The 13,439-nt window shown below is 32.4% G+C and overlaps 1 protein-coding gene across 5 annotated transcripts in view; it reads left to right on the top strand.

Annotated features, from left to right (window-relative positions):
• LOC149803281 (voltage-dependent T-type calcium channel subunit alpha-1G-like) overlaps positions 1-13,439 on the top strand; it is a 136,257-nt gene that overhangs the window by 73,373 nt on the left and 49,445 nt on the right. For all 5 annotated transcript variants that reach the window (XM_089952959.1, XM_089952962.1, XM_089952961.1 and 2 more), the window contains 7 exons: positions 83-444; positions 2,357-2,702; positions 4,847-4,935; positions 5,646-5,769; positions 6,322-6,390; positions 8,395-8,579; positions 10,730-10,856. In XM_089952959.1, the coding sequence (XP_089809085.1) occupies positions 83-444; positions 2,357-2,702; positions 4,847-4,935; positions 5,646-5,769; positions 6,322-6,390; positions 8,395-8,579; positions 10,730-10,856 (1,302 nt within the window). The remainder of the gene's footprint in view (positions 1-82; positions 445-2,356; positions 2,703-4,846; positions 4,936-5,645; positions 5,770-6,321; positions 6,391-8,394; positions 8,580-10,729; positions 10,857-13,439) is intronic.

Genomic DNA, 13,439 nt, shown 5'->3' with positions numbered 1-13,439 from the left:
ACTGATCATGAAAAGGCACATTTGGGTCAAAGGGAGAATGACACATATATTACTATAGTGGAGCAAATTATTTTGTTTTCAGATGAATACCCCAAGAGCGTCTCCACATCTTTCACGTGCATCAAGTCTTCGCTCGTCCTCCCGATCTTCCACCCGCAGTGTGAGTTTTAAGGGATCCACAAGGTTATCTGCACGAGTTTCACCACGCCCTTCACCACGACCTTCTCAAAGGTTATGGAGGTCATATAGTTATGGCAGTCGCAGCAGAAACAGTTGGAAGTTCAAACGAGCCAAAGATGGTGATAAAACAAAGTTGGTGTATAATAATGATACAGATAGAGACGATTGTATTGACATAGATGATGATGAAAATGACAATGATGAAGTCTTTCACTCTAATTCTTGTCTCAGTCAAAAGTCACATGACATACATCAGTTCAAAAGGTAGGTAAATGATACAACTATGTTTCCTACCTTCACAGGAATACTACTGTCAAATTTACAAAATTGTCCTTTTGTTTTTTTTTAAAATAAATATTTAAATAAGTGAACAATTATCAAGTTTCACTTATTTCAGTAAACTCTGGAGAAACCTTTGATTTTCAGAGATATCTGCAAAAATGTGCAAGCTTTTTCTTTCAACTTAGTTTTGTGTATTTATACATTTTTTAAAAATTCATCATTTTTAAAAAAAAGTCAGCATTGCCTGTTTCCATAATATCTGAAACTCCTTCAGTACAGTTGCTTATAACCCAGGATTAGAATGAATATCTTGTACATATATATAAATGCAATAAACTGACAATAAACAGTTTGAAATGAGCATCTAGCTAGCCTGAGTGCTTTCGACTCTTTAATGAGTCTTTTTCAAAGGCAAATACAAAACATAGACAAGACAAACAAATAAAACAGAAGAATGGTTATGTGTCCAAAACTTTACATGGCTGTTGCTACAGGATTTCAACCTTTTAACTTTATTATGTTCAACTATTCAACTAGTGTATTTCAGCTTGTTGCTGATACTGGAAAATATTTGTATTGACCTAGAAATTGATGAGCCATAACGACATCTGTTATTTTATGCAAATTTATGTAAGTGCAAATTATATCCCAGATATTTCATTGTTATAGTAGTTATAGGCTATTAAGCAAATTTAGAGAATTATTTAAAAGAAAATGTTTCGGCTGCAAAAGATAATTTATTTGTTCATGGTTGTCTTTTTCTAGTCTTCCTCTTTTAAACCACTTGGTTTCAATGTTCTAAGATGGTGTATCCAGTAAGATTCCTTTTCTTTCCTGGTTTGGGGACTCCAGCTGGGGTTGTGATATAACACTTATTGCAGTTGACATGTGTTTCTTCTTTAACTGCATACACAACCAATCAGCAGACAATGCGGTGGTTGATAAAAGATTTTCACAATTTAATAAACATTAAAAAATGAAAGCCACCAACATGTTTGCTGGGCTTGGCAGTGTTATTGCAATCAATTGACCAGTAAATATTGTCTACTTTATTAGCTGGAAATTGAAAGGGTATGAAATTGTACATGTGTTCAGCTTAAAAATCTTTATAAAAGTATTTTTCACGTTTCTTTTGATATTCACAAAATCTGAAGTAAAAGTTATATGCACGCTGAAAGCATGTGTTGATTGTTAATTATTCTTGCTGTAGTCATACAAATGAATAAGCATACAAGTGTTAATTATTGGGAATTTACCATGGATAAAGGTACAAGGAAACGCATATGAGAAAATTTTAGTAGTATGAAATTTGTATAGACACCATTTGTAAACCCTGGAACGTAATGAACCGTACACATGCTTCAACTTCTTAACCTAATTTTGCTGTTAATTTTTCCTACTGAATTCAGACACATAATGATCTGTAACAAAATTATTGAATAGTTTAAATATGTATGCAATTTTTGCAATGGAATTACATGTATTATGCATGCCATGCCATGACACACAGTACAGTATCAGATGGTAAGTTAATACCCTGTTCATACTATATATTAGACGTTGAATTCAGACACAATGATCTGTGACAAATATTATTGAATATTTTAAATCTGTGTGCAATTTTTCAATGGAATTACATGCATTATGGATGAATTGCATGCCTCGACGGCATTATAGTACATGGTGTTGATACTCTATTCATGATATACATTAGACATGAATAAATGTATATGTGCCAATGCGTTGTTCTCTGAAAAAAGTAAAATACTGTAAACCCCACATTAACACAACCCCGCTATTAATGCGATCCAATTTTTTTAACCCCAATTATCATGTTATAGTTGGGTCCCACTGTATATATAAATATATATTAATTGTTTCTTTTATTTCACAGCCGTGGATGCAATGGGGACATACCACTTAACAATCAAAGGATAGTAAGATCTCAAAATTGTCTTCTTCAAAGACGTTCATCATCACCTAGGAACCCCATTAGGAGCCGAAATAACTCATCCAGCAGTGCACATAGTGTGTGTAATTCTATATATCTCCATCGCCAAAACACATTTCCTGTCCACCATAAATGTAAATCTCTCTCATCTGCTGGCAGTGGATTACATAGTGATGACTATAAGCAAAATAATTTGTCAGGCTCTGGAGAAAGACAAGAGAGTAATGTTCCTGCAGAAGAAGAAAAAAAAGAGGTGGAAGAGGAGGATCCTGATGCCATGGATGAAGCGGTAAGACGGTTGAAATGGAATTCCATAGACTGTTGAGAGGTTTATTATTAGCTTTGTCAATATTAAATAGCAATTGGAATTGACAGAACATGGATCAGTGTGTTAGAGAAATTCGTATGCACAATTCTTGTGTATTAAATTTACTCCATACAGGTGCCTCGAAAAGCACACTGCATGTGTAAATTACATATTTCAAAGTGTTAATAGACATGTTTAAGTTCACATATTTCAAATGGTTATGATTTTTAATGCTTAAAAACACATGGAAGATTGCTTAGTGTTTCAGGGAATAAATGATCTTTATTATATTTGAACATCTTTTGCCACCTTTTTCAGAAAGCCCTAGCATATTTAATTAGCATGTAAATACTACTACAAAGCCCTGTGATTCTTTTAATAATGGAAGTGGAAACAAAAATTATAAGGAATTGCCTAACTAGTGGTATTAATTGATACTGGAATATGGTACTGCACTTGTACACAAGTAAAATCAGTCATTAGGTAAGTGAACAATACAGATTTACAATCGTGAAGACATCTCTGTCTGTATGTCTGTTAGGCTCTCTCTCTCAATGGGGCATACAGATTATTTGATCATTAAGTGCAGGAAGAAAATTGTGATGGAATATGTCTTTTTCATGGTTAGTCAATTCTTCTAACTTGTAAATTCTAATGCACATATATGAAATTGATTTTAAACAATGTATATGTTAAGTTTTAATACTGATGATCATATAATTGTTTAAAATACTAAATGTGGGATCCTATATTGTTTATACACGATCTCTTCCCCAAAACAAAATATTTTTTACACATTCTTTTTCATGCTTTTGAAGACTTATTTTCCATATGAAAATATGATAAAGCAATTTGAATGACATAATCCATACAAAAGTTGATACGGCAATTAAGACAAAGCTAAGATTTTCTGGTCAAAAAGTATTGTCTTACAGGTGTATATAGTATACATCCTGCATAACTCACATGCTTACCTTGCATTTTGATAAATGAATCAAGTTAAACTCCTGAAAACTAAGCTTGAAAAAAGTAATACTTTTCAAAATGTAATTTATACATAATAATATTCTGTATATTACAAAGGTTTAGCTAAACTTTTGCACTGACTTACCTCCCATTCCACAATCCGGTCAAATGTCACAACAGCATAAGATTGAAAAAATAAACAATGTTATTTGTAATTCAGTAATTGTTTTGATTGAACTTTAAAGGACTTAGCAGCTTATGTTTGTGCTGTTTATTATTCAGAGTTGTTATATTAAAATATTAAAATCCCGTATATTACCATCTTTCAAGATCTGGATGAATGAGACACAAATCTTGTTTCAAATATTTACTATCAAACAAATTTGCAGTTATTGTCTTATTTTGATTTTGAAAATTGGTATAATAAAGTAATGTACTGTATACATTATTCTTTAACTAGAATCATCAAGTTTCAATGAAAATTTTACCAACAATAAAACCAAAAATCGATAAATAGAAAAGACACTTACATGAACTTAGCAACATAATAATACTTGAGGTTGTGGACATTTGCATTTTGATAAAGCAAACACTTGGCAACCAACTCTTTCAGTTACAATAACATGTATTTGACACCATTATACCATTATGAAGTGACAAGCATTGAAAAAATATATATTATTTTATTAATCTCATGTTTGGGATTTAGGAAATTGAAAACAGACAAAAAGAGATACATCATAAAGATGGGAAGATGTTAAATATTTGGGGCTCATGATCTGTAACTTCGCTGATTGGTACAGATTAAATACACATCTTTCAGAATCGAGTCTTTGGATAAGTTTTGCACACCAGTGAAAATACAAACATTTCAAAGCCTGTGCAGAGTCATCAACGTTTAAAGTAGTTCCACTTTGATATGCATTTCCAACAAAGAAAGTTTGGACAAAGAAATTGTAATATATGCTTCAGCATTGATTATCATTTTAATTTACAAGTCAAGAAAAAGAATTAAATTAGGTGACAGAATTTGTTTACATGAATGAACTTGTAGTTGGGAGTTTTTCATCATCATATGTAGCTACCATAAATTCACTTGTAATTCCATAATAAGTTAAGTAATATAAATTGTAAAACTATGGTCACATTGACATTTTTAGAACTGCTCCTGGTCATGGTGTCCAGAACCAAAAGGCTGCTTCAAAACAAGGAACGAATATTCGCTTTACATATTTAGCCCAGAAAATATGTAAGTATAGGAAAGGCTCTCTCTCTCTCTGTCTCTCTCATATTACAAATAGTTTATGACAGTTCCATGCCAAAAACATGAGGTGGTATCTGTTAACATGTATGTGTGGCATTACTTTTACTTACAGTAATTTCTTATAATGGACTATTAATTGTTTGAAAACTTTAGATATGGTAGAATAGACTTTTTTCTTTTTGTTGTGGGAATACCTAAAAAAGAACTTCACTCATCATCATTCCATGGGCATCGATAATTAGAACTGTTATACCCAATTATTATTCTGCCAGGAACTAGTTATCTATCTTTACTAAAGTGTGCAACTTTGTAAATAATAATCATCTCCATTTAAATGGGCTGGAAAGTATTTACAACCTGAGTTAAAAAATCAGAGTTTCCACCTGCATCATAGCTAAATCCCAATGTGGCTTCTATGTTTATTATAAATATATATATATATATATATATATATATATATATATATATATATATATATATATGACATTCCTTCATTATCTTTGTTCATTAAAACAATATTATTATCATTATTATTATCATCACCATCACAACCACCAACAGCATTTTGTATTTCTTTCTTTCTTTCCTTCTTTCTTTCTTTCTTTTTTATTCTTTCTTTCTTTTTCTTCATCATCATCATCATCATCATCATATTATTATTATTATTATTATTATTATTAATATTATTATTACAGACTACGGAAATTTTCCCACCACGTGATGACCCAGCGTTGGTTTGACAACACAGTTTTATTTTTCATCGCTTTAAATTGCATTACTCTGGCTATGGAAAGGCCAGATATTCCCCCAGACAGTCCAGTAAGTGAAGTCTTATTTATGTGTATGTGTGTGTGTTGTGTGTGTTCGTGTCCTTGTCTATTATTAATAATTATTATTTAATGTTTGTCTTTGTTCTTGTATTGAAAGTTCCATGAACGTTAATGCATGACATGAAAGTACTCTTGCATTAAAATATACCTTAATGATTATTAATCCTTTTCAGATGAAATATTATAAGTTGCAAATTATTTCACAGTGTTTTAGATGTACTGGAAAGTTAGGATCACAGAGATTTAGATGTACTGGTAAGTTAGTATCACAGACATTTAGATGTACTGGTAAGTTAGTATCACAGACATTTAGATGTACTGGTAAGTTAGGATCACAGAGATTTAGATGTACTTGTAAGTTAGGATCACAGTGTTTTAGATGTACTGGTAAGTTAGGATCACAGACATTTAGATGTACTGGTAAGTTAGGATCACAGAGTTTTAGATGTACTGATAAGTTAGGCATAGTTTAGAAAGTTCTTGTAAAGTTTAAGTAGCTTTTTAAGGAGACCTATAAGTATTATGTTTTGGTTTTCTTCAGGAAAGAGAGTTTCTGACGTACTCAAACTATGTCTTCACTGTGATATTCATGCTTGAAATGACTATAAAGGTAAGTTTTGTTATAGACTTCATTCATTGATACTCCCAGGCAGAAAGTTGCAAATATACAACATTATCAATAGACCATCCCCTAATGAATATTTTTGCACATTCATAGATTTTAATAAAGTCTTTGATAATCCTTGGAATGTTGGTCTTTGTATGAAATTGTCATCCAGTTTAGTCACTGGGAAATAATTTAAAGTTATATATATATATATATATATATATATATATATATATATATATATATATATATATATCCTTCATCAAAATTATTATATCATATCTTAAAGTTAAAGGTAATTTTTCAGGATTTTTCTCAGGTGATACAGGTACATATATTTGGCATCAAGAAAATTTAATCAATTTTTTTATGCTGTAGAGACCTTTCCAACAAATAATGATTGTGAATGGTTATGTAATGATGTAACAATTGACACATATTTTAATGAGTTGCTGCTTCATTATGCAGATGATACTGTATTACTTGCTGCCAAAATGAGAAAGATGTGTATCAAGTGATCAGCTATTTTCTGATTATTGTCTAACCATGAAGCTGACCAATTGTTTAAGAAACAGAAGAAATGTAGGTTTTGGGAAGGGTAGAAAAAATACATAATTTCATATTTTATAGCAAAAAATGTATGTGGTAGATGAGTGCAAATATTGTATGATTGATATGAATAATTTAGTAATTATAGTCAACAAGAATGTAGTAATTATAGCTAGCCAATAACAATTTTGTAATTATGGGCAACAAGAATTTAGTAATTATAGTCAACAAGGCATTTTTTATGTTACACAAATGCACTTAAAGCTGAATTTCTCAGTTTGATTGCCAGCTTAAGTTTATAGACTATATGATCCTATTTTACATACAACTGAAATTTGGGGATATGTAATATTGACATTATTAAAAAAGTACATCTTGATTTATTAAGATCTATTCTATGTATGGAAAAGTACTCATATATATATATATATATATATATATATATATATATATATATATATATATATATATATATATATATGTATTGGGGATCAACAATGCAAGTTTCGCTTGAAGAAAAACTTCGGTACTAGACCAGATATAATAACTTTTAAGTCCTTGTTAATTCCTTTTGTGTTCATCCTTAGCATTTGTATAACCACATGTATGTATGCTAAAAATATCTATCTTTATTTTCCTCTTATATCACTGGAATGTGACCAGAGAGTAAATAAACCAGTTATTCCTGTTATTCCATTTTAAGTAAATTTGCCATTTTCTGCTCAAGCAGTTCATATATTATCATTAGGTTCCAAAAAATACTCATAATTATAAAGTCTATGACCAGAAATGTATTTATTTTATCCAACAATTTCAATCTTACTTTATTGTACACAATTGATAAAATGATTATATTTTTATATAACCCATTAGTAACCTCACCCTATTTTTATATAACCCATTAGTACCCTCACCCTATTTTTATATAACACATTAGTAACCTCACCCTATTTTTAAATAACCCATAAGTAACCTAACCCTTTATTATATAACCCATTAGTAACCTCACCCTATTTTTATATAACCCACTAGCAACCTCTGTTTTTATATAACCCATTAGCAACCTCACCCTATTTTTAAATAACCCTTTAGTTGTTCTAGGGTTTAACGCCATTTTTCAGCACAAGATAGGCTATACATGGCGGCCAGTATAACTGGTGGAGGAAGAACCCTGGAAAACTCAGGGAAGAACCGCCGACCCACGAGAAGCTACTGGCAGGCTTTCCCACATATCCACGCTATCCGAGCCTTGGACTCAAACCCACGCAGACAGAGGTGAGACGGCAGTGATCCGGAACAGTGAGCGCTTTAGACCACTCAACCACTTGGGGCCCCTAAATAACCCATTAGTAACCTCACCCTTTTTTATTTAACCCATTAGTAATCTCACCCTGTTTTTATATAACCCAATAGTAACTTCACCATATCTTTATTCTATCATTAATAACATTATTCCAGGTTCTATCCAAGGGATTATTGATAGGAAAGCATGCCTACCTGAAGAGTGGCTGGAACATAATGGATGGTGCTCTTGTTGTCATATCACTGGTTGATATACTTATCACACTGCAAGCCCAGAGCAGTCCAAGGATATTTGGGATTCTCAGAGTTTTTCGGCTTCTTAGAACTCTGCGTCCTCTACGGTATGACTATCATGGCAACTTTCTAGATATCACTTTTTACTTTAGTTTGTTAAGTTGCAATGAGTAATTTTTCCAGTTTCTAAACACTACACATACACCTGAGAAAGTGGTATAATAACAGCAGGCAATAATAAAATATATGTCAATATAAACTGTGGATTTGTTGAAGTCTGTGATTCATAAATGTCTTTTCACTGGCAGAGAGTTCAGATACTACTTAAATTTTTAACATCCAGAAAAAGTGGAAGGTCACTGAATTTGTTTTTACATTATCATCGTCACAGCAGTATGACAGATTTCAACACTGAATTCACTGGGATTTTGCCCTCAATGAGACACTTTTGCAACATTAATCAAATTTTTACCATTAAATTTTTCAAATACTTTGCAGAGATATCTGTGATGATTCGAGCTATAAAATAATGAAATAAAATTTATGGACTTCAGTCCTACCTGTTTATGTCAACATCTTCAGACCCGAGGAAATATTGTCAACATAGGCAGATGTTGAGATAAGGGGGGGGGGGGCAGGTCTGAAAAAAAGATACAAGTTAAATTTGTCAGTAAGGGGTAACCTGTCATCAATGAGTAGCATTTACACTTTGAGAAAACAAACAATGGAAATTTTGAGTACATGAAGACAAAGCCAGTGTGAAATACACTTGTATATTGACAAATTACATTTTGCTTACCTTTATGTAATAAAATCCACATTAAAATATTTCATCGGTCACATCCTGATATGAAAAACATTCACTACGATATTCAGTGTTGATATTCAGTGTCAGTATCAGCACATGGTTGCACAGTTGTTATTTACATGCTTCAAGTACATGTACTTAAATTGGCTTTGATTTTGTCAGTATGTTCCTATCTTATTGAGGCTACCAAGGGGATTGAGCTATTCACAGGGAAATGAAAACATGTCAATAAGTTGGTTTAAACAGTACATGTATTTAGTTACAGAAGTCATCGTGAAAAGTACATAAAAGTGAACAAGAGATATGCGGCTGATATGATTAATGAAGGCATAATATTGTATATATTGACACATGCTAAATGAAGTTAAAAAGGAAACTGTCACAGCACAATAAACTTGTTTTAATCACCGATCACTTTGGCAAATGCAAGAATCGATCAGATTTCATTGCTTTTATCTAAGTCGCCATGAGAGGCCAATTTTATAAGACCAAACAAAAGCCTGTTTTTTTTTCCAACTGCGACATTAAAGCCTGGCAGCAAGATCAACTAATTGTTGAACAAAGTATGGGTTGGAGATGGCAGCTAGTTGACATAAATGATTAGAAAACAAGGGATTTGTTCAAGCTGGGACCAAGGGCTTCTGTTGACATGTACATTTATTTTTTATCTTGACATCAACATAAGCATGACAATTTTGGTAGTAATAGTAGACCAAGGGACCGGGACTTTGCTTTTTGTCAAAATAGGCAGCTTGTTGACATAAGTGATGCCAATACAAGTGGGCAGGACTGTATAATCATACAGCAATTACTTGTGCAAAATGCAATTAAAAGTATACTGACAGTAATGGAAGTATTTTCTTATTTTTGACTAGTGCAAAGGATATGAGAAAACATTTTTATCATCAGTCATCATATTAAACAAAGTTACACTCTCTCTTGTAACTGCATATTATCAGCATTTTGTATTAAGAGAAGTTGACTTGGCTTTCAAGACAGGTTTGTCTTGAAGATATGATCACATCAGACTATTATTTTAGGGCAACTTGTCAAAAGACTTTATAGTCTTAAATTCACAGTTTATAGAAGTTCAATATTGAATTTGTTAACTTGTAATCACATGTATTTACTTTTACTTACTTTCAACAATTTATGGGTCAAAATGTATTCTTTTTCCAATTTATTGATGTCATAAAACCTGCACTAAACTGGTTAATATTTTAGTATACCTGTGTGAAAGTAACCAATTTTTGTTTGTGTTTATGAAATTGGTGATTTGGATTAAAAAATCAAAGATGATAATAATACATTATGCGTAGCAATGATTTTAGCTCAGTTTGAAAATGGGGGATGGGGTGGGGCTGGAGGCAAATTATGTGGATGGATCTGTTTATGTACATTTTACCCATTTTCATGTGAACTCACCTTGGTTTACTTTTTTTATTACAGTGTAATTAGCAGGGCACCTGGACTGAAGCTTGTTGTCCAAACTTTACTATCATCACTTCGGCCAATAGGAAATATCGTCTTAATTTGCTGCACATTTTTCATCATATTTGGTATACTGGGTGTACAGGTTAGTTGGTTCTTCTGACAGCATGCTTTCAGCAGCTTTGAAAAAAAAAGATAAATATTGATGTATTTCAAATGAACAACACTAAAGACATTTCTTTCAAATGATTTCTTTTCATCAGTGATTAATCAGTTTTATGGGGGTCAGTATCACTCTTTCCTTTATGGAGAAGAAAATCAGTTCACAATAAAGTGAGCAGGCACCAGTTTCACTAAAATTCTCAAAATGTCTCCTCAGTTAAGATATTACATAACCTTAATTATGTCACTTCATACAATATCAATTGTTCTGTCAGAGGTAGAGATAGTAGCAAGATCACCTTTTAGTTTTAAAGTTTAACATATGGAAACGTTTTTTTATTCTTTAAAGATTAATTGAGGAAATCCTCAAAAGTTCCTTGGAGATATGGGAAAATTCAGTATTTGATGAATCCCCAATTCTTGCTTAATATTTTCTGATTTTTTTTATACCAACCAACCAAAAGAAAGATATTAAAAAATTGCTGTTTGAAGAAAACATTTTCATATGTTAAATGAAATGGGTTTTGGTGGAATGAGATGGTGGATAAGTTATGCTTTAATGAAATTATAGATTGAAATAAAGGCATGGTAATTGTGTCTGTGACCTACAGTACTACTCATTTGCATAAGAAACATGACTTATGTGTACACCATCACATGAAAACAGGTTTTCATAGGAGTCAAAGTGACCCTGAACATGTACGTATGGCACACAACTAGGCAAAGAGATAAGACCTAGACTGTCTTTTGACATCAATTTAGTCCAAAACATATCTGTTAAATGTCCCTTATGTTCATTTACCTTGAACTCGTATGCAGTCCAAAACCTCCCTTTTGGATAATTGTCTTTGACCTGCATTCCTGGTTATAAAACACAAACTTGTAAATTTGTAAATATGTCCAGGGCAATTTGTATGAATGAGTCAAGTGACTAGTGTCTTAGTTCAGTAAGTGATTGAGATACAAATCTCCATGTTCATTAGACTGTGTACCATAGCTGAAATGTGTGTTTAGTCCAGTTTGCTGTATTGTTCATTATTCATCCACAAATTTCCTGGTCATAAAGGTAGTGAAATATAAACAGACACACATAACATAAGTATAATTACCCTGAATCAAGAGCACAGTAAGCACTCCAATGAATTCGACACATCTATTCTTCATTTAGGTGGTAGGCAATAGACCATCTTTAAAAATTTATGAGGCAGTGTTGCATTTGGCACTTGCCACCTGGAGGGTGAAGCCAAGAATGCAACATTTAAATCCCAGAAAGAAATCTCTGACCTGGTCCCAACACATAAGAAATCATCTAATATGTGGGATATTTAAAGAATCTTGACATACCTAGAGATGATCCTCCTAGAGGTAATCAACTAAATTTTAAATAATTGGCATGAAGCACTGCAGCCAATGGATAGAGGGTGATCAAAGTTAATATAGGCTCTCCCAAGTGAAGCCAAGTAAATAATGAGACATGGGATGAATGGAGATTGTACAAAAGGCAGTTTCAGTATCAGATTTTGTGAATTAAAGCATATTTTCTTTACGATCAAGTGTTCCACCCTATCAAAGAATGTGCCACATTGGAAATGATTTCTAAGGGATTATTGGTGTTTATAGATTCTCCTTTTGGATAGGAATGATCATGAATCATTGTAAATTCACGTCTTATTGAGAAAATACCAAAAGGAGATTTGGAAAGGGAGGAGATGAAATGGGACAGCTAATTTTGAATCAGAGCTTTTTGTATAAGAGCTCCCTGACAATATGTAGTGTGCTAAGACCTGATTTTTGATTAAAGGTAAAGTTTTGCGAAATTTTCTAGGACTAAAGTTCGGGATAAAATGCTATTAAAAGTATCTATTTAACCTATCCAGATGGTCATTTGGTTTCATAAAATCAGGATAGTAGTTTAGTTTAATTACAATTTTGAATAGTGACCACCTACTGCATTATCAAAGTGCAACTGAATTTCATGCCAGCAAGTAGTAGTGTTATTATGCCCCTTTTTGCTTTCTTGCCTCTTTTGGTCCTGATAATTGTCACAGTCTCTGTCTCCCATGACCTGGCAAGCAAGCTATATACTACGTGCATCCCATGAATGATTAACATTAATAATCCACAAAAGTGAAGATTGTTTTACTTGACTTTTGTTGTCTGTATAACTGCAACCACATGTTTCATTATTTGAACTCAGAGTTGATTTTTCATTTCTGCCAGCACAAAGCTCAGCTGCACTAATTATTTTATCCTGTATATTCACCAAATAAAGTTTACTAATCATGTTGAGCCTTCTTTGTGCCACTGCAAGCAATTCTGATTAGACACATACTCATGAATGTAGCTGTATCAAAATTAATTTGTTGGCACCAACTGAGACACTGGTTACTATCGATATAACTCCAACAACAATTATGATTGGTGCACCTATGGTGATTATTGTGGTTGCAATTCCAGTCACACCAATACCAACAGTTGCTGCTGCTGCAAGACCACACATAGCATCTACCACCAAACAAGCACATTTGTATTTAACTATTAATGTGGTTCTTCTGGTGATTTGATC

The sequence above is a fragment of the Sinohyriopsis cumingii genome, chromosome 3 (assembly GCF_028554795.1).
Source record: "Sinohyriopsis cumingii isolate HCF-2022 chromosome 3, ASM2855479v2, whole genome shotgun sequence".
Lineage (NCBI taxonomy): Eukaryota > Metazoa > Mollusca > Bivalvia > Unionida > Unionidae > Sinohyriopsis > Sinohyriopsis cumingii.
This window is presented reverse-complemented; position numbering and strand designations above follow the sequence as displayed.